Source organism: Talpa occidentalis, unplaced genomic scaffold (assembly GCF_014898055.3).
Source record: "Talpa occidentalis isolate TD23 unplaced genomic scaffold, MPIMG_talOcc4v2.1 talOcc4.17, whole genome shotgun sequence".
Classification (NCBI taxonomy): domain Eukaryota; kingdom Metazoa; phylum Chordata; class Mammalia; order Eulipotyphla; family Talpidae; genus Talpa; species Talpa occidentalis.
This window is the reverse complement of record NW_023601754.1, coordinates 20343969-20364795: the sequence shown is the minus strand read 5'-3', so window position 1 is coordinate 20364795 and position 20827 is coordinate 20343969. Positions and strand designations below refer to the sequence as shown.

Sequence of the window (20827 nt, the reverse complement as noted above, 5' to 3'; positions counted from 1 at the left end):
TGAGCCTCCGGGGACTTCCATGTGCAAGAAGTGAGCTAACCGGGGGACAACTGGGGAACCAAAGCTGTGGACTCCCATCACTCTGGGCTCTCTTGGTCTCTACAGAAACAGATCTGACAAAAATCAGAAAACCTTGAAGGTAAAGGACGGCAAGACAGGAAAACAACAACAAAAAGGGAAATATGTTAACTGAGATTCTCCCAATGGCGTTGGTAACAATAAGTCTTGACAGGACCTCAGCTCCACAGTTGCATCTTTGCCAGGAGGAGACCGTTCCTCACCATGAAATCCCCTCGCTCCCACCTTCGCCTGGTTTGTACCCTTTTTCTCTCACACAGGGGCTTGCAAGGCAGCCTTGGGCTCTCCCCCCAGGATGCATGATGGGTGCCTGGGCTGGTAACTGTGGGAGTGAGCACAGGGAGATGCTGGCTACAATTATAGCTTATCTGGACTGAAGGGACTGGACCCCTGGATGAAGCCGAGGGCTGAGGTCACCTTACCAGGTCCCTTAACAAAGCAGGAAACAGTGCAAACTCGTCATAGACTTTGCCCAGTGCTGCGACACCACTCAGCAGCAGCCAGCAGGGACCTGGCTCTGTAGTCCGAGCTAGTGAGACTGGACAACCTTCTAGGGACCAACCGTGCTCACTGGCGTGGGCGTTTTTCAAGAACCTTGTGGAGCAAGAGGCACAGATAACCAGGCAACTTTGATGGCTCGTAGGTTCTTTCCTGGGAAATGAACACAGATGAGGGGGCTTAGTACAATGGCGACAAAACAAACAGTGGATGCAGGAAAATAAAAGCAAAAAAAGAGCAAACAATAGGGTCACGTTTAAGAAGAGCTTCGCACTCCACCCCTTCTCCCAGGCAGGATTTGGATTATCACCCAGGAAAAACGGGATCCCTCAGAAACAAGTTACCTGAACAGGAAACCCCAGTGGAAACACCTCTGTGGCAGGGAGTCCCATGTCACTTACTCACCCCCTTGGGGGGTCTCTGTGTCCCCTTTAATGAAACAAATGAGCTTGACCTTGCCAATGCTTCCCAAACATGGCTGACACCTAGCTATTCCAGGTACTGGTGAAAAATACAGCTTCCAGGAACCCTGCTCCCCAGTAGCTTCAGATTGCGCAATACGGAGGCAGGATCCAGGAATCTGTATTTTTAAAATCTCAGTCGGGCTTTGGGGAGGGGGGTGGTGTGGACGAGAGGTTCTGCCATGTCCCATCAAAGTTTCACTATGAAAATTCTGCATCATCCCCGCTCTAGCTACCTCAGGGGGTTGGTTTGGGGAGGATGCGTGGGGATTTGTCATGTGGGAAGGAGCCCTGCATAGGTATGAGGGGAAGGTTCCTGCCTGGGTGCAGGTTTAATTATTCAAGCGAGATAATATATCAAGTTATATAGATTATTTAATCGGTTACTGTGATATCGTAGAAATACCAAGAATCATAAAAGTAGAAAAAGCTGCTCAGTCCGTCACGGCTGAGGATTCTACCGAGCTGCTGCTGGTCTACGGGGTGGTGGCGGGGAAGAGGGTGCGGCGGGACGCAGGCGGGGTCACTGGCCGCGGTCCTGGGGTCTCTTGCCCTTGCCCTTCTTCTTCTTGTCCTCCAGCCGTGGCTTCAGGGCGCAGACGCAGGCGGACACGCCGGCGATGGCCTTGGGCAGGTCGGTGCCTTTGCTCCACTTATCCTGCTCGCGGTCGTACACCTGCACCGTCTTGGAGAAGGCGGTGTTCTCCCAGCTGTAGCCGCCCAGGATGTAGATGCGGCCCTCCCACACAGCCACCCCTGACTCGCTGTTGGCGTGCAGCAGTGGCGCCACGCGGGTCCACTGGTTGCACTGCGGGCTGTAGGCCTCCACGCCCAGCACGTCGAAGCGCTCCATGGACTCGATGCTGTCGTCGCTGCCCCCGATGGAGTAGATGCGGTCGTCCAGGCTGCACATGCTGTGCCAGCCGCGGGCAGTGCTCATGGGCCGCCGCTCTTCCCACACGTCCGTCCGGTGGTCGTAGCACAGCAGGTTCTTGCGGTAGGGGCCGATCTGGTAGTCGTGGCCTCCAGAGATGTACACAAAGTCCTTGTAGATGGTGCCCGCGTGGCCATAGGTGAACCTGTGGAGATGGGCAGAGAGGAGCTCAGCGAGAGCCTGGCTGGGCCTTCCTTGCTGGCTGATACCCTTCTAGGGCTGGGGAGGATTACCACCCAGGGGAAAATGGGATTCTGCAGAAACCAGTCACCAGACGAGGATTCCCAGGTGGGAACAGCTCTGCGGTCGGAGCCCTGCGTCCCACCTGTCTTTTCCTCTACAACATGGGGATACCCTGTGGCCTGGGAGGGCCCCAGGAGTTGAGGATATAATGCAGGGAGAGGGCGCCTGGCGGATGCTCTACCAACGACAGGGGTCACCAGGCTCAGACGCCCTCTGTGTCTCCCTGGCTGAGAAGCGAACCCAAGACTGGTTCTCTCTTTCTCAGATGGGCCGTAGCGCATCTGCTGGGCACACGTGGAACTGATCTTACTGCACATCAAGGGTGGCACGAACTAAGTCAAGGCCAATTAAATGGCCTCAGTCGAGACCAGAAGGATGGAGAACAGCAGCGTGGCCCGCAGTTCGGGGCAAGGGGAGGATGCACAGGTGGAGCACAGGGATCCTGGGGCAGGGAACCGCTCTGTGATGCGTGGTGACCGCAAACACACGTCAGGTTCGTGCAAACCTATGGCAGAGTGAAGTTACCGCAAACCACGTAACTCAGGTAATAATTACGTCCCAATGCTGGCTCATCGGCTGGGACTAAGATATAAAATGGGGGACACTGGGTGTTGGGGGGTAGGGTGCACAGGAACCCGGCTTTATATGGGACCTTTGGACTTTGTGTTCAATTTTCTATCAACCTAATATTACTCCAAAAATATGAAGCCTATGTCCAGACCAAAGACAAAAGTGCAAACAAAGGTGAATAAAACAAAGGAGGTCGATGTCCCAGGAGAGCAAAGCATTTGGGGGCTACACTGTTTGTGGTTTCATGTCTGGGCTCTTGGATTGGGCTCTGGGTTCACAGAGGCCCCATTATACAAATAAGTCAACAGATGAAAACAGAGATGAGTGAAGAGATGAAAGAATCATGAGACTCCTCCATCAGCGAGGCCAGCACCATGACTATGGCCATCCCAACACCACACACCTAAGGTGCATCTGGAAAGAAAAATCCATAGCATTGCTGGAGCATGTAAGGTATATAAATCACACCAGCAGTGGCGGCAGATGGCCATTATCGATCTGCAAGCTCCATCTGTAAAATGGGTAAACTACCCAGACCCAGGGAGACCACAGCTCTGAGTCTGAGTCTGCCCAGGACGGGGCTTATCTTAGTCTAAATATAAGCCTCTGCCCTCTGCCACCCTGCTCAGGGTGATCAGTCACATGGGTGCTGGCCTCCAACCCACAGGTGCTGATGGCCATCACAGGTGACATCCCATAAGACCCTCGGCCAAGAGTTGGCACCTGGCCCCTAGGTGCTGCTGTCATGACTGTCCAGTGGCCTTATCAACAGGTATCCAGATGGTACTCTCTTGGCTTCCCTGGCTTCCATATGAAGCTGGTAGTTACTAGGGGTAGAAGCAGAGGATTATGTCTAGATGCTTACCCCATGTGCCCTTCTAAATAGGGCGTACGGGGATGAAAGTCCCTGGGAGGCCAGGACATGTCCCACCACAGGGCAGGTTTAGAAGGCAGGCAAGTGGTTCAGCTTGAGGGAACTAGTCAGCAAGTGGTGTGCACCTTCTCCTGAGCTCGTGATGCTAACAGAGGCAAATGCACAGCTGGATGCAGGGCAACTGAAGAGCATGAATACAGGAGCTGGAGCCCTGCCTGAGGGAGTGGGGTTCACACATAGCATCTCATCAACTCTTCCTCCGTACAGGAAGGGAAGGCCTTCCCCGCAGGGAATGAAGGCAGAGTGGGAGGAGACACTTGCTCTGGCCCTCAGCTCCAGGACAGCATTCTCCCCACATCTGCACAGCTGCAGGGCAGATGCAGAGACAGCCAGGTGGCCCCCCCTTGCCACCTGCATGCACACTCAGTCCTTGCACACTGGGAGGCGAGGCGACCTGGAGAGGGATGCCTGAGTCCCGCTAAGCTGACACTTGCCTATGGAGCCCATGAATAGGAGACTATTCCTGGAGGGAGGGGCCACCCCAGAAAAGTCATGGTGGAAGAGTCTGCTACAAACCCCCCCATCACCTGGGCAAGCCAGCCACGTAGGACCAGGAATCGGTCTTGGGACTGTACGTCTCGACTGAGGAGAGGGCACCGTTCTCATTTCGGCCACCAACAGCCACCAGCATGTCTTCGATAGAGGCCAGGTAGAAATCCACGCGGCGCTGGTTCATGGAAGCCACCTGCGGAGGTGAGACACCTGTACCTTCCCTTCCCCGAGAGCGGGGCAGAGTCAACATCTGGCACTGGGTGCCCAAACACGTTCTACGGGCCACGTAGCCCAGGGAGGCCAGGCTGTGGCCAAGTGAGTTGGGGGGAGGGGGAGGCAGATGTGAGGAAAATAAGGGAAACTTCTCTAAGCTCCTGAGACATCACAAATCCCCACCAGGGGGAGGGATGATTTGGTCCACCTAACTTGTTTGGCTACAAGGTTGACCCCGTGGGTCTAGAGCTGTGCAGGACATTGTTCAAAATTGCTGGTTAAGTGGTTTCCTGAAACAAAAAACCCATCCATGCCCTCACCACACCCCCCAGCAGAGCAGGTATTTGCAAATTACCGCTGACCACCATCCACGTCAGCATGCAGAAGTACCATGGAGCAGGACACAAAAAAGCATAAGACCCTCTAAAAAAAGCTTTGTTTTCAAGAATCCAGATCAAATACACAAATGAACAGGACCCTGCAGGAGAAGGCTGTCCTTTCGGGCGGCCACCCTGGCCAGGATGGGCTCCCGAGTCAAGGGCTTCTGCCTGGCCAGGGCAGGCCTTACACTTTGGAGCGTGGCATCAGAGTCCCTTCTGACATTTTGAGCTCATATAAATACTGAGATGAGTAAACACACTGAGGTGTGAGGATAAAGACTGAGCTATGAGGGTCAGGATGGGTGTTCCTAGGAGAGAAGGGACACCTTCCCTGGCCCCCCTCCTGGCTCCCACCTCCTGGCTCTGAAGGTCAGTTTCTCCCACCCATTTCCAGGGGTGAAGCTGACATTTAGAGAAGACAAGGAACGGGTCTGAAACCCCCAGTTAGGATCTAGCTACGTTGGAATGTGAACTCAGACACAGCCCCCCTGGGGTCCACACTGCCAGAAGGCCAGAGCTTCCAGCACGCCGGAGCCTCCATGAGCTCCTCTAACCTATGCAGAGGAGGATCTGGGGGCGGGGAGGCTGGTGATGGGGCATTGAACAGTGAGTCAAACCTTGAAACCAGTAACATCCAAAATGGTGGCCACTAGCGTCATTGACCATCTACGCTCAAATTTAAGTTCGTAAATGGCATAAAACAGAAAATTCAGTTCCTCAGTCCCCAAGCCACATGCCAGGGACCCCTGCTGCCATTGGGGGGGGCGGGCGGTGGTGGTGGTGGGCAGTTACTGTACTCAACATCATGGTCCAAAAAGTTCTATTGGCCAGTACTGCCCTGGCTGGTGGTGGTCTCACAGAAGGCAGCTGGTCGGCCCTTCCCACCCCCTCCCAGGGCGGGGGCATGGGGAGGGAGGGACCAGTATGTGTGATGACACAGCCTGGTCACACCTCGTTCAGGAGCAGGACACCGGCCAAGGCCCAAGAGAAGGGTAGGGGCGGTCAAGGCTAGTTCAGGGAGAGCAACAGAGTCCTTGAGAGAAAAGAAGTAATCTGGCTTTAATCTCACCTTGATCCACTGTTTACAGCGGGGGTCATACCTATAGAGAAGATTGGACGCTGCATCCCCTCCGTTGTCCCTCGAGAAGCTGCCGCCGGCGATGAAGATGAAGCCCCCCAGCACGGCAACACAGTGGTGGCTCCGCCGGGCTGGCAGGGGCGTCTCCTTGACCCACTGCTCGCTCTGGGCGTCCAGGTAGCAGGTGTCATCGCTGAGCTCCAGACACCGCTCGGAGACCTCGCCGCCCACGAACAGCAGACGCTCCTGGTTGGTGCGCAGCGCCGTGCGCTTGGTCTGCATGACGGGCTGGGCCGCCAGGTTGTTGTGGTAGCGCACGGCCTCCTCGATGAAGCCCTCACAGTCCGCCTCCTTAGGCAGCAGCGAGCACACGGCCGGCTTGACGCGGTGCAGCAGGTCATTCTTGGGGATAAGCGGGAAGTGGATGTTCTCCAGCACCCGGTAGGCGTGGGCCTCGCGCTCAGGCTGCTGTGTCAGCCACTGCAGGGCGGCCTGCAGCAGGTCGTGCTCGCACTCCCGCTGCACAGCGCTGCTGCTCAGGTAGACGCACAGCTTCTGCATGGAGATGTTCTGTAGGAAGTCCGGCGTGAAGGACAGTGTGCCGAAGCGGCTCAGGATGAAGCCGTCAATGAAGGCATCGAGCCTCTTGAGGCTGTAGATGGAGGCCAGCTCCTGCAGGTACAGGTAGTTGTCCTCGCTCACCTCCTGCTCCAGGTACTCGCAGCAGAAGTCCACCGCCGTCCAGATCTGCAGCAGGTGGGCTGTCTCCAGGACGTAGTCGATGTTGCCGCCGTCCAGCGCCAGCTCCCCACCATACAGGAAGTCCACTACGGCCTTGAGGCCGATGTAGGAGGCGCCGATCAGCTCCACCTCCTTCTGGAAAGCCTCGCGCATACCAATGGTGAACATGGAGTTGAAGTAGTCGCTGCACACGGCCAGCAGGTTGCGGTGGGCAGGCACGCGCTGCTCATCGGCCACCAGGACGATGTCGCAGAAGAGGCCACGGAGGCGCTGCTCATTGAGACGCTGCAGCACCGTGGTTGAGTGGTCGGCCCAGCGGTACACCTGCCGGGAGAGCACATGTCAGAGCCAGGGGCCAGGAAGCAGCCTATCTACTGACGATGTAACAGCCCTGGATTTGGTCGGGGGCGGAGGGGGGAGTGCAGTGAAGCTAGTTACAGATATCAAAGAATAAGCTAAACCACTCATTTCTGAAAACACCAAAAAACAGACTTGCGAAAGGCAAGGACAGATAAAAAGCTGTCTGTACTGAGAGGTCCCTCGTAAATTAAAATTGACAGGTGGTCCTGATACTACGCCTTTGGAAAGGTATAATACAGACATGATTTTGAGATGCCTATGGACTAAAGTTTTGCAGAGAGCTGCCTGGGTCCCTCACTCTGAGAAGTGGCAACTGCCCTCCCTGCAGACCCACAGATGCAAGGAACTCTCTGGACCAATCTTGCCCACCCTGTGGCGCGAGTCTCCTGATCCTTACCAAGGACCGTTACCTTTCCCCCTTTATGTTGTTACTCATTGAACTGCATGCTTACATTACTGTCATGTGGATTTCTCCTGATAAAACCATGCCACGGTCTATGCATCTGGCTTAAGTCCCAAGCGAAACCTCCCCACTTCACGGAAGTTAGTGCTCTAGATGTAACACCTGCCCCCACGGCCTGCAGGGTCCTGGAAGCAATGCCGTGCCTCACCACCAGCACTTACACTCAGGAGAAATGAACGAGAACAGCAAATAAATATCAGACTATGTCCTAGGAAATAAGGGTGCTTCTCTGTGCAAATACCTATGTTCACTTTCTTCCTTTCTGTTTCCTTCCTTCTTTATGAAAACAATTTGTAACAATGTTCTGTCTCTCTCTCTTCTTCCTTCCATCCTTATCAATATAACTCCTAAGAGGGTCCTTCCGCTCCTCCACTCCCCTTCCCTCCCCTCCCTTCCTTCTTGTGGGTCATGAACACATACATTTGAACAATGCCCTATCAGGACAGAAATGCTGGCGGAGGTGCTGTCTCTAAAATCAGAGAGCCTCTGGGTGTGAACTCCGGTTCTGCCACTTACGAATAATCTTGTGTAATCTTGGGTGAGTCATGAGAAGCCTGAGCCCTCATTTCCTCCTCTCCCCCATGAGGATGAGGGCATTTATCTCTCACGTTCAGGGAGTTAATGAAATAGACACGGCCAAGAGCTCTGAAGTGCCAGTGCACAGCCATGCCACGAGCCTTTTCTTTCCACTGGCCGGCCCAGGGGTGTGGCGGGTCCCAGACACTTAGTGATGTCCTGGACGAAGGTGCTCTGGGGTCGTCGTTCAAAAACCAGTATCAGCAGTCATTGGTGGGGTGAAAAGAAACATGCCGTATGTAGATGCAGGCATGTGGCCTCTGCTTGGGGGCTTACACACACCCCACACTGTGCTCTGTACTTGGCCTGCATGCTCTCGCTTGAGTCATGAAAACCCTCTGAGGGCACATCTGTTATAACCTCCCCCCTTTCCAGGTGAGGAAAAACTGAGAATCAGAGGGACGAAGAACTCTGCCTCAAGTCCCATGGTGCCTGTGTGGCATGGCTGCGATCTGAACCAGGTCTGAATGCAGAGGCCAGACCTTCAGTCACCGAGCAACCGTGGAATTAACAAATCAATTGATATCAATAATAAATATGACGACATTCAATAAATTCAGGCTGGTAGGCATTAGAGCGCCGCGGGCCTGCCAGGTGTTGTTGAGGATCCAAGATGTATCAGACCCAGACAACAGTTTGTAAATCCTTGGAGGGCTGAATAATTATGCTCTGGGCTTTCAGGAGACTGTCCATTGCTTTATTTATTTTCCATAAAAATGACAAGAAAATTCAATATAGGGAAAAACAGACCATTCAAAAATATCAACCAGGTAGCCAGTCTATTCAAGGGTGACCGCCGGGAAGGACTGGCTGCGCAGGACGCCTGAACAGGGGGAGACAGAGGTGGAAGGACAGATGGACAGAGGGCTCACAAGGACCGGGCAGCTGTGACTGGCTTATGCTTGCCTGAATTCTTACAGGTTATTCCTCAGTGTGTCCCACATCAGCAGTCCTGTTTCCCCCTTCCCTCCACTGCCTTTTACTGAGGCACTTTTAACTTGTAATTGGCATTTGGCCATTTGTAAGTGGAATGCCTATTTGCCTGTGGTCCTTCCATACTTGGCCAATGTCAAGTGGTCCTTCTGTATTCCAGGAGTGGGCAGGTCCTCGCTGTCTGAGGACACCAGCCAGGGGTTCCTGCCCTCACCTTACGGGGTGTTCTCAGAGGTCCAACACAGGGATTCTCGTTTATTCCGGTGACTCACACAGAGCAGGCTGGCATAGTTTGAGCTTATAATTAAGCACAGTGGGGTCTGGGCTCCAGTGCACATAGGTTTGGGGCTGCTCTTGGTGTGGACTGAAGGAAGGAAAGAAAAGAGCATTTGGGTTTTGTGCTGAGGGGAGCAGAGAGGGCACCAGGGGGCCAGTGGTTCCTAAGCTGGTGGGGATGCTGAAACTACCACACACCAGTGGGGTACACATGATTCCAAGCTGGGGGGTAAAAAGGGGAAGAGCCCTAAGGGGTAGGGTGGGGCAAGTCCCAGATGACAGCTGTGGGGACCACCTGCTCGAGGGAGCAGGAAAGAACACTGCTAAGGCTGGGTCTCCAGGTCCAGAAGGCATCCTGGGCCCTGTCTGGTCCCCCCAACAGCACAGCTCTGATCAGTTTGGTGAAGCCTCAGAGATGGGAATGGTCAAAAACCAAACACAAGTTCCCAGTTTTACGGGGATATGAGTGAGAACCACAGGCATGCGTGTGACTTAGAACTCAGACCTGAACACACTGAAAAGCTATTAACTGAACCCCGGCCTGCATTTCCCACACTGATACTTAATCAGAGGTTGCAGGAAGGTGGGTGAGGAAACACAGGTATTCTGCAGCTACCAGTGGAGAGGATGCCGCAGGGCTGGGGAATTTTATATGAAAAAAGAACTTCTCATCAAAACGGGCCAACACATCTTGCAGGTGATCAATGGCCAGACACTCAGAAGACACCACCACATGGAGGAGCAACCGGGAAAGCGCAGAGGCACAGAATGAGTGAAAGGCGCCAGGCCGTGGGAAGACCTACCCTCTGGTCCTTTTACATAAAGTGCACAGGCAGGCAAAGGGGCTGGGCAGAAAATTGGGAGAGTGGGGATGGGATTTGGTAATGTTCTTTTTTCTATTTGGGTGATGGTTCTGTGGGGGTCATGAATATCTCAAAACAAAAATCAACGATCTGCTGCCGACTTGGGCCCTTTTTAAAAATCAAAAGTTGGGGGTGCGGGCCTCCCTGGTGGGACAAGGGGCTAAGCACAGCATTATGAAGCAGTCCGCGGGCTCTGCAGCACAAGTTCGATCCCCGGCCAGCCAAGGAGCAACCCACATGGCACAGCAGACCTCTCCTGACTCGCCCACTGCTCCCCTCAGCAGTGTATTTCAGTCATTCTGCCTGTTCTGTTTCCCACTCTGTCTCTGGTGAATCCTCTTACCCCTCAAACCTCTGGCCTATACCCCAGCTCTTGTATGCATAAATAAATAAATCTTTAAAAAAATAAAAACAAAAAGTTGGGCCTTCCTGGTGGCACAGGGGTTAAAGACATGGCACTATCAAGCTACTGCCAGCCACAGCAGCACGAGTTCAATCCCAGGCCAGGGAACTGATCCACATAGCATGGCAGATCTCTCCTATCTTGCCCGCTGCTCCCCTCAGCAGTGTATTTCATTAGATCCTCCTGTTCTGTTCCCCATGCTGTCTCTGGTGAATCCTCTCACTACCCCCAGCACCTCTGGCCTACACCCCACTTCTTGTATGCATAAATAAATCTTAAAACAAAAAAAAGTTAAGGGCCTCCCTGGTGGCGCAGTGGGTTGAGCGCAGTGCTGTGAAGCTGTCCGCAGCCTCTGCAGAGTGGGTTCGATCCCGGCAGGCAAGAATCCCACATGGCGCGGCAGACCTCTCTTGCCTCGCCCGCTGCTGCTTCCTTCAGCAGTGCTTTCAGTCTGTCTGCCTACTCTGCTCCCTGCTCTGTCTCTGGTAAATCCTCTCACCCTCCCACGCCTCTGGCCTGTACCCCAACTCTTGCACAAATAAATAAATCTAAAAAAAAAAAAAAGTTGAAAAGTACCCCACACTGGGGAGTACAAAACCTTATTCCCAGAAGCTTCGATTCAGAAAGAAACAAACTCAGAACCCAGCTTTCAGGGACAAAGATTTCTAGGCTCTCAAACTTAGAAAGCTGCACTGTCCCCAAAGCCCAGCTCCCAGACAAAGCCCCTTTGAGACAGCTCGAGGCCTTTCTGGGTTTTCACAGCAGATAAAGTCAGGCTTGGCAGGAGTTCCGCAGTAAGCGCAAATGGAAACGGGAGACAGATCTCTCCTGAAAATGATACCCTGTCTTTCTTTCATGCACATCTGTGGGATTTCTTTCAATTCTCTTTTTCCCCTCCAATCTATAGGCTGCTCACGACTCCCTTAATCCAAAGCAGCATTTCTCAATCTTTTCAATTTTTTTTAAAGATTTATTTATTTATGCATACAAGAGCAGGGGTTTAGGCTAGAGGTGTGGGGGGGTGAGAGGACTCACCAGAGACAGAGTGGGGAACAGAACAGGCAGACCGACCAAAGCACACTGCTGAGGGGAGTAGTGGGTGAGCCAGGAGAGCCGCAGCGCCGTGTGGGCAACTGCTCTCTGGCTGGCCGGGGAATCAAACTTGCGCTGGAGAGGCTGCAGACAGCTCCATAGGTTGCATCCCAACCCCTTCCACTACCAGGGAGGCCCATTTCTCAATCTTTTTTCAATTGCTCCCCACGGCCCCCCAAACCTTTCAAAATATTTTTTCCTACTATCGCCCATGAAATGTTAACACAGCAGAGAGTCTGCATATCTGCATGTAGGCTGTGTGGATAGCGATGCTTTAGACATACAGAGTAAAATTCTCTGCAGCCCCAAGAACCAACTTTACTTCCTTGGGGGCAACGTCTGTCCTACTGAGAATGCATAATCTATAACAATCACAAAGTTCAATCTCCAAAAAGGGACACTTCGAAAGAAAAGCAAGTTACTGATATTCATAATGAGGACAGTGATCTGCAAATTGGCTCCAGATCCTTACAGACAACAGCTTGGGGACAATTCCCCAAGCGTTTACTGAATATATAGATCCCCAGGTTTTAAATTTGTGGGGGGGGAGGGACACATGCAATTCTAATTAGACACTTTACTGGAACACTTTCCCCAGTGACTCTGCTGTCCCACCCTCAATGGGTGGTAAGGGTCCCACAAAGTTAGACATTAACAAGAGAGAGCTCTGGACCCTTAACATCCAGCAACACCATGGGGACATCCCACCAGAATGTTGGACACTGGCTACCCATTGGGTACCTCTCGGGGATTTCTGGGCCTTTAGGTGGAGACAGAAAGCCCAAGCTTCTGACCTGTCCCATCCACCCCTGAGGGCTGAGGTACAGAATAAAGGAGTCTGGTTGTATCTCCTACATCCTGACACTCCAACTCGCTCTGATTTTGCCACGTCTTCCCTTCACAACAGTGAGAACAAGAAACCAATCTGCACATTAATATGGAGCTCATCAGGAAAAGAAAAAAAAGAAAAATCCCAGGCAATTTGCACAGGTGGTGAGCCGTCATTCACAGACCTTTGAAGATTCGCTGATCTTGTAGGGCCGAGACACCCGCGTCTGCCGGCTTCCCTCCATCGTCAAAGAGACTGCTGCCCTAAGACAAGAACAGGATTTCTGAGTGTGAGTAGCAACGCTAGGTCATTCATTCGCTGCAGGCCCTGCTGGAGATACCAGTGACAACAAGAGCAGAAACAGTCCCACGGAGGCAAGAGGGACAGAAGAGGACACTACAAAGGGCTCTTTCACGCTGAGTTGAAAAAAATCAGGTTGTCGGAAAGAGAAGCTTTAACAAGTGTTCCTTTATCACCTAAATGCTGACATCATGGCATCTCTTTGCTCATTTCTTACAAATACCTACCTTGGCATGCTTGACATCATCTAGGTCTTTTGGCTGGATCAGGGTTATAATGAAGTTCAGTATCATTTCAGAGCTAGCTACAAACTGCAGTGAAGCTGAGTTAGTATTACATGTTTCATCTCATTAAGCTCCCACCACTACCTGGCCAGGCTGATGTCACTTATCCCATTTTACAGATGGGGACACTGAGGTCAAGGCACTGGGCTAGCATAGGGTAGAGTCAAACCTGGCCCTTGAGTGATCCTCTGCTGAATGCTCCCTAGCCTTTGAGAAAGTCGTGCTCTGAAAACACCAAAATGAACTTGAGCATGTGGTGCAGTGATGGCTGAAGATACACTGTTTGAGATACCTGCAATGGCCTCACTGCCTTCCTGTGTCCTCACTTCACCCCCACAACACCCTCCATGGGGTCAGCACTATGTCTATCTTCAACCTGTGTATCAGGAGGCAGGTAAAAGTGAGATGAAGTAACTTGCCCAGTATTACACAGTCAGAAAGAAGCAGAGTAGAGGTTCCAGACAAGGGAGGCTTTCACGCTCTTCCCTGGCCTTATCACCTGGACATTAAAAAAAGTCTCCAGGCAGGAAATCTCTGGTGGGGCCATGTCCTCACCTGGAACATCCAGTATAAACTTGGACAATTTGTTCACCTTTCTAGACCTCGGGATCACAGCAATGGAATGGGCCGGTGTTAGTATTTCTTCCAGATTCAAAATGGCTAGCACCTCATTAATAGCAAAGAGCCAGGCCCTAGGGGACCTGGGTATGGGGCACACAGAGGAAGGACTAAGCCAGCAACAGGGCAAAAGTCACATACTAGAAGTGAGAGTTTTAAGGAGGAATTTTTCCCCTGCTGAGTTGTGAAGAGTCAACTTGTTACCTACTGAACAAATGGTCTTTGCAAATAGAAAAACTATGTGATAAAAAGTCAGCACTGACTTATCTTGAAATAGTGAGGGCCACGCATAAGGGTCTCCAGTGTTCTCACCAGAAGAACAAGGTCCGGCACAGTCCACTCTGTCCAACTCGGGGAAGGAAGGGGGATTAGATTCCTCTTGACAACCCAGTAACTTTGTGACAATGACCAGCTGGATGCACCCCCCCCCCTTCCTGACTGCTCCAGCCCACTGGGAGGCTGGGGGAGAAAAGGATACCAGCTTTCTGGCATACCCCTGACACTCTCTCCCCTTCACCCTGAGACAGCGACTCCATCCTTTCTGACACCCAGACTCAGGTGGAGGGGCTCACCCAAGGTCACACACCAGAAAACAGTAGGTGCCTGTGTCTCCACCATCCCAGGCAGCCAGCCAGGGCTCAGCTTCATTTCTAGGCCAATATTGCTAGAGAGCGTTTCCCTTACGGAGGCTCCCTTTTGTCTCCAGGCAAGTGGGTTGGGGCCGATTTCTAAGGAGGGGTGGGTGTCGCTGCCTCCAGTGCTTTCTGGAGGCTGCTGGGGGGGGCTCAAGGCCATTGCCAGGGCCAGCGACGACCCCCAGCGGCGTAAAAGGTCTTTGGAGACACGCCGGGCCCGAGGCCCCGTCCGGCCGGCTGCAGGGTCCCGCGGGAGCCGCCTCTCCCAGCGCCCGCCCGGGTTTCCACTCGCAACCGTTGGATCTCAGGGCTGGGGGGCGCAGCGTCCTCGCGGGGGGCCCCGAGACCGCCGGCACTCACCCGTCCCGGGTCTCGCCCGGAGGGTCTCCGCGGACACCGCTGTCCTCGCTCGAACCCAGGACACCCGGCGGAACTGCGGCGCAACGGCCGCCTGCGCGGGCTCGAGCCGGCGGTGGGCGGCGGGGGACGTGGAGCGGGAACGCGTCCCGGGCGGCGGGCCGCGGCGACACTCACCTGGGCCGCGCAGGGCGGGCCGCACCTGGCTCACCCGCGGAGGCGACGGCGGCCCCCCCGCCCCCGCGGGCCTCCCCTTCCCCCCGGCGCACCCCCGGCGCCCCGCGGCGCACCCCCCACCCGCCCCCGTACCCCCGGCGCCCGGGCGGCGTGGGGGCGGGGAACCTCCGCGGCAGGCCCGCCCCCCGGCCCGGGACCCCTCGACGGCGCGCGCGGCGGGGCCGTGCGGCGGGGCGCGCGGAGACCTACCCGGAGGGCGCGCTACGGCCGCGGCGCGGGGGCCCGGGGCGGCGGGGCCGGGCGGGCGCGATGGCGGGACCCGGGCGCCGGAGTCCCGGGGCCGCCCGGGTGCGCCGCCATGGCTCCGCCAGGAAGTGCGAGGCCGAGGGCGGAGGCGGCGCGCGCGGCCAATGGCGGCGGCCGCGAGGGGGTGGGCCCAGCGGCGCCGAGGCGGGGCCTGCGCGGGGCGGGGGCGGAGCGCCCCCCTCCGCCCGCACCCCGGGTGCCGGACCTGCCCGCCGGGCCGCGCCCCCCGCGCCGCGCGCTAAGCCGGGTGGGGGTCACCTGCCCGCCCGGGACTGGCCGGTACTGGCCGGCGGGGGACAAATAGGTGCGCCGGGCGGTCTGGTCTCCCTCCTGCCTGGGCTTCCTCAGGCTCTGTCTCCTCAGGTCTCTGGATCCCTGGGTTTAAAGCCAGACCTCGCCTGTCTCCCCCCTGCTCCCCTCAGCAGTGCATTTCAGTCCATCTCCCTGTTCTGCTCCCCGCTCTGTCTCTGATGACTCCTCTCACCTCCCCGCATCTCTGGCCTGCACCCCAGTTCTTGCATGCATGCATAAAAAATAAACCGTTAGGGCCTCCCTGGTGGCGCAGCGGTTGAGCGCTGGGCTGCGAAGGTGCCCGCAGCCTCTGCAGCGCCGGTTCGATCCCCGGCTGCTCCCCGGCCACTGGAGGAGGGTCCCACATGGCGCGCAGACCTCTCCTGCCGCCCGCTGCTCCCCTCAGCAGAGTCTTCGGTCCTTCTACCTGTTCTGTTCCCCGCTCTGGCTCTGGTGAATTTTCTCACACCCCACCCCCCCACGCTTCTGAATGTACCCAGTGCTTGTATAAATAAATATTTTTTTAAAAAAATAAACCATTAGGGCCTCCCAGGTGGCGCAGCGGTTGAGCACTGGGTTGCGAAGCTGCCTGCAGCCTCTGCAGCGCTGGTTCCATCCCCTGCTGCTCCCCGGCCACCGGAGGAGGGTCCCACATGGCTCGCAGACTTCTCCTGCCGCCCGCTGCTCCCCTCAGCAGTGTACTTCATCAGTCTGCCTGTTCTGCTCCCCGCTCTGGCTCTGGTGAATTCTCTCACCCTCCCGCACTTCTGACTGTACCCAGTGCTTGTATAAATAAATAAATAAATATTAAAAAAAAAAAAACGTTAAAGTCATATCCCTCTCTGTCTACCCTACTTCCAGCTTATCCTTAAGGTCAGCTCTTACCACTGGCGAATCATCCAACTCATTTTCTCAGTCTTGTAGTTTGTCTCCTTTCCCCCTTAGGAATCCTCCAGGTGCGGGTTTACCTCAGTTTTATTCCCCATGGGGTCCCTAGCAAGCACACAGTAGGTGCTCAGTAAATATTTGTGGAGTAAATGAATGTAACCATTACCCATCAGTCTCTCAATTGTAAAGCTTATCTTACAGCATGAGTGAACCTTGAAAACATGAGGCGGGGTGCCGATGCAGTTGACCCTAAATGCAACAATAGAAATTGTCGTTCAAGAAATTGTCACACTAGCTCATGTTATTTCTTCAATGCCAGATTCAAAAACCAGCTATCACAGCAGAGTGCTGAGAAGCGTATCGTCTAGACACACAGAATGTCACGCACACCAGGAACAATTTGGGGAGGGGGCAGATAGGAGAGCCAGGCACTAGCTAACTGTAGGTCATGCATCAGCCCTGTGCTCACCATAACTTACCAGTCCATGCTATTGCTGACCCCACTTTACAGATGAGGACACTGAGGTTCTAGACAATTGAATACTCACCTGGTATCACACAGCCATAAAGTACAGGAACCAGGATGAGGAAACCAGGGCATGCAAGTTTAGTGCCCAGTTAATCAGTTAATCAGTTAACCGACACAAGGAAAGGCTGAGGGAAGGGCTGAAAGTTGCTTTTCTTTCAGGTTCCTGAGTTGGCCTTGACCTGCCTGGTGGGGGCAGCCAGTGCTCAGGGGTGGGTGGCAAGAACAGCTGGGCCTGGCAGTGGTGGGGACTTGAGAACTGCTGCCAGCTGGGCAACCCTTCCCCTCTAAGGAGTTTCCAGGTTCCAGAGGTTCCTGGAGCGGGGTGTGGGGGAGGAAGTTTTCTAAACACTATACTCTTCTTAGCAAAGGTTTGTCCTTGACCCAGCTTTCCTCCCCAAAATTGAATAATCTAGAAAAGTTGCAGCCCAGCACAAAAGAGGTGGTCTCAGAGACAGCCCAGGTCACTCACAGAGATCACGTCTGCAAGCAGAATTATTGGCCAGTCACTCCTGTAAACTTGTAACTTTGAGGGAGCACAAAAAGCAACAGATAACTCCAGAGTATCAGACTGGCCACTCCTGGGCATCCTTATCTCTGGCTAAAGAAAGGCCTCCTCTCCACTGGCCCTATGTGCTTCCTCTTCACTTCACCTCCCCCCTGCTTTTCTTCCTATTTTTTATTTGAGCCTGACTGGCTCACCCCATCTATGTGAACTGATTCAGCTCCTGAACTTCGCTGTGCCTCAGTTTCCTCACCTCCATCCTGATAGTGCTTCTTCCTCTCACCTGATGTCCATGGGGAGCTCAATGAATTAATACACAGCAACCTCTTCTGACAGTGCCCGTTACCTAAAGCACCCAAAGTACAAGATGATGCCTGAGCCCCTACCAGTCGGACAGCTGTTCTTTGGCTTATGCCTTAGATTCTGTTAAAAGAGAAATCTGGGGCCTCCTGGGTGGCGGGTGGCGCAACGGTTGAGCGTTGGGCTGCAAAGCTACCAGCAGCCTCTGCAGCACCGGTTCAGTCCTCGGCTGCTGGCGAGGGTCCCACATGGTGTGTGGACCTCTCCTGCCGTGCCCGCTGCTCCCCTCAGCAGTGTATCTTGTCAGTCTGTCTGTTCTGCTCCCTCCTCTGACTCTGGTGAATTCTCTTACCCTCCCGCACTTCTGACTATACCCAGTGCTTGTATAAATTAATCAATCAATCATCAATCAATCAATCTTTGAAATAGAAATCTGTCTGGAAATGGACTCTTTTTATTGGCCATTTACAGCTTTGCATGCATCAGTTTCCAGCACTTTCTCAAATCACATTTTGGCTCAGTAGAGGTAGGGAGAATGAGTGGGGGAGGCAGTTACCAGGTATAGGATATACCAGAGGCTACTGTGTCACAGTGTTATCTGGAGGCAGCTCTTGACTTGGGGCCCTGCAGTATCAGAACTGCTCATCAGCATACTCTGGGGTCCCTAGTAAAATTGGCATTGCCCACTGACTCCTCTGTGGCATGCCAGACCCCCCCTACCCCCTGCCCCACCATGCTGTTCTTTTGGTCATCTCTTAGAAGGAAGTGCTAGAGGGCCTGGGATTTCAGGGTTGCCAACCTGGCTTAGGTCCAAAGTGAGCACGTAAACCTGAGTGAGCTGTGTCCTCTCTGGAACCTTCAAATCTCTTCTGTAAATAACTAGACAACACAGAGAAAAACACCCTCCTCTTCCCAGGTTTCCATGGGTTGGAAGAGCACAATGCAAATTGCTATAAATTTATTCATTGTTTACCCCCACCCCAGGCCCCTCAGGAAGGAATTACAATTTTAAAAGTCTGTGTATTCTTATGTGTTCTTTGAGTTGGGCTTTTGGTAACCTTCTTGGGTGATCAAGGCCTGGGGCTCCAGAACAGTGCTTGCAAAACAGTCACTGCCAGCCCCCAACTCACTGTCTCAGTTACACTAGCCAGCCCTCCACAGCCACATGCAAGTAGTGGTTGCCATATGGGACAGCACGGATCATAGAAAGGTCTTAAGGACATACTGCCCTGGAGCAGGGCAAGTGACTTACCTTTCTGTGCCTCAGTTTTCTCATCTGCACCATGAGAGTGCATCTGCCCAATGGCAAACACTTATGAGTGCAGCCCCTATACCAGATACTCATTTAGATGCTGGGGATATGGCACAAAACAGAGAATATCATGGCCCTCATGGAGATGCCCTTTAGAGGAGGAACAAAACAGCATTCATCCCCTAGGATTGGTGTTAAGATTAAATGAGACAGAACAGGAAAAGCTTTGAACAAGGTGCCTAGCACATTCTACATGCTTTCTGAATGTCAGCTGCTATTATTACTTGTCATCTGCCCAGCTTTCTTTTCCCACAGACTGACTACTAACACACGTGCCTCTCCTTCTTCCGTAGTCCCCATGGCAGACATTAGTGATCAATCACAGCACGAGAATTCTAGCAACAGGGTATCACACAGCAAATCCCAGACACACTCTCTCAGAACTCACAATCACTGTCTTTAACATCACTTCCCTGGTCCCTTCTGAGCCGCCTGAGTTCAAGCCTGAATGCTGGGACTCTTGGGTCCTGTCTGTAGAGTTCCAGCTAAGACTCCAGGTCTGGCCACACCCCCAGGGGAAAGCGCAAGTGCCTGATCATTACCTTGTCAGCTAAGAAACAGATCCTGTTCTGCCTTGTGCCAGGAACTGGCTTCTTGCTCTGCCGCCGCAGGGAGTGGGGTGGGGTCTGGCTCTGTTCAAACCAGGACTCCAGGAGTTTTGAATCCTGTTCCCCTCCTTTGCTCAAGGAAGATGGAAGTGGGAGAGTCGGACACGTGAAGGCACAGTTGCAATATGGTGAGATAAGGGCCGAGGGGAGCCAGGGAGGGCGGAACACTGGGTCCCTGGGTGTCTGCTGAATGGAGCAAGTGCGCACCCTTGATCACCGCCTCCACGTTCACCATCAGCAGCCGGGTCCTTTGAACTGCCTGTCCCAGCCCTGTCTCCCCCTACTTTCAGGGAGTGACCTGACTCAGCAGGGCTGTCCTCCCTCTGAATCTGGCATCATTTTGGTTTGCTGGTGGCATTCACCCAGTAAGCATGTGGTAGCCATATGTGGTGTGAACACGTCTGTGGTCAGCCCTTGCTGCTGCCACTCATCAGACTGTGTGACCTTGGGAAAATTACCCAGGCTCTCTGTGCCTTGTTTTTCCCCTCTGTGAAATGGGGTGATGATAAGTCTGGTCCAGGGTTGCAGGGAGGATTTAGTGAGTTCTGACATGGAGCAGGCTCAAAATGTGCATGGTTAGTCGTGATACCTGCTGATGTAGGCTCACTGCTCGTGACACTCACACTCATGTCCCGATCCCCAGAGGTTTTTCTTTTTTACTCTGTTGGAATGGAAAAATCAGCTCCATGAACTGAAAAATTGTATTTCAGATGCTAAACTTTCCTGGTACCCCTGAGACAAACCTTATCTGCTGGTAACATGTAACTCTGGGTTAGAGTGACATTTGAGCTGTTTGAGAAGCTAAGTGGGAGGTGATCAGACAGAAGCGAGGGCAAAGCGGATCCCAGGCAGAGGCAACGGTGTGCAAAGGCCTGGAGGAGTGAAGCAGCAGCCGGAGCCCAGGGGGAGCCCAGGATGGCTGGAACATGGGGTGCTTGCGGGGAACATGAGGAAGAGGGGACAGTGTGAATGCCACAAGGACAGACTGATGGGGATCAGCCTGAGCTGGGCACAGGAATTTAAATTCCATGAACTGGGCCTCCCTGGTGGTGCAAGGGGTTGAGACGCAACCTATGAAGCTGTCTGCAGCCACTGCAGCACAAGTTCGATCCCCAGCCAGGGAACTACCCACATGGTGCAGCAGACCTCTCCTGTTTCACCTGCTGCTCCCCTCAGCAGTGCATTTCAGTCAATCTGCCTGTTCTGTTCCCCACTCTGTCTCTGGTGAATCATCTCACTGCCCCCCCACCCCACCTCTGGCCTGTACCCCAGCTCTTGTATGCATAAATAAATTATAAATCCT

The 20827-nt window shown here is 53.8% G+C and overlaps 1 protein-coding gene across 7 annotated transcripts; it reads right to left on the bottom strand.

The window, feature by feature from the left end:
* Window positions 1–1396: 1396 nt before the first annotated feature.
* Window positions 1397–19606, bottom strand: KLHL36 (kelch like family member 36). Of its 7 annotated transcripts, none has more exons than XM_037516273.2 (5): window positions 19459–19606; window positions 12602–12680; window positions 5873–6946; window positions 4246–4403; window positions 1397–2116 (listed from the first exon to the last, which is right to left on the bottom strand). In XM_037516273.2, exons 2-5 carry the CDS (start codon window positions 12659–12661, stop codon window positions 1561–1563), a joined length of 1848 nt encoding a protein of 615 aa, XP_037372170.1. In that variant the 5' UTR covers window positions 12662–12680; window positions 19459–19606; the 3' UTR covers window positions 1397–1560. The 7 variants fall into 7 exon arrangements, with proteins under 7 accessions (XP_037372170.1, XP_037372169.1, XP_037372171.1 ...); XM_037516272.2 differs by lacking the exon at window positions 19459–19606 and adding an exon at window positions 15038–15155; XM_037516274.2 differs by lacking the exon at window positions 19459–19606 and adding an exon at window positions 14615–14686.
* Between the last annotated feature and the right edge of the window lie 1221 nt (window positions 19607–20827).

Coding starts and splice junctions, on each gene's coding strand:
- KLHL36 (XM_037516271.2), bottom strand. CDS start 14,414: ATGGCCTTGAGCCCCCCCCAGCAGCCTCCAGAAAGCACTGGAGGCAGC. Junction 12,681..14,205: donor CAGGCACCTACTGTTTTCTG/GTGTGTGACCTT, acceptor TTCTTGTCTTAG/GGCAGCAGTCTCTTTGACGA. Junction 6,947..12,601: donor AGATCAGCGAATCTTCAAAG/GTCTGTGAATGA, acceptor CTCTCCCGGCAG/GTGTACCGCTGGGCCGACCA.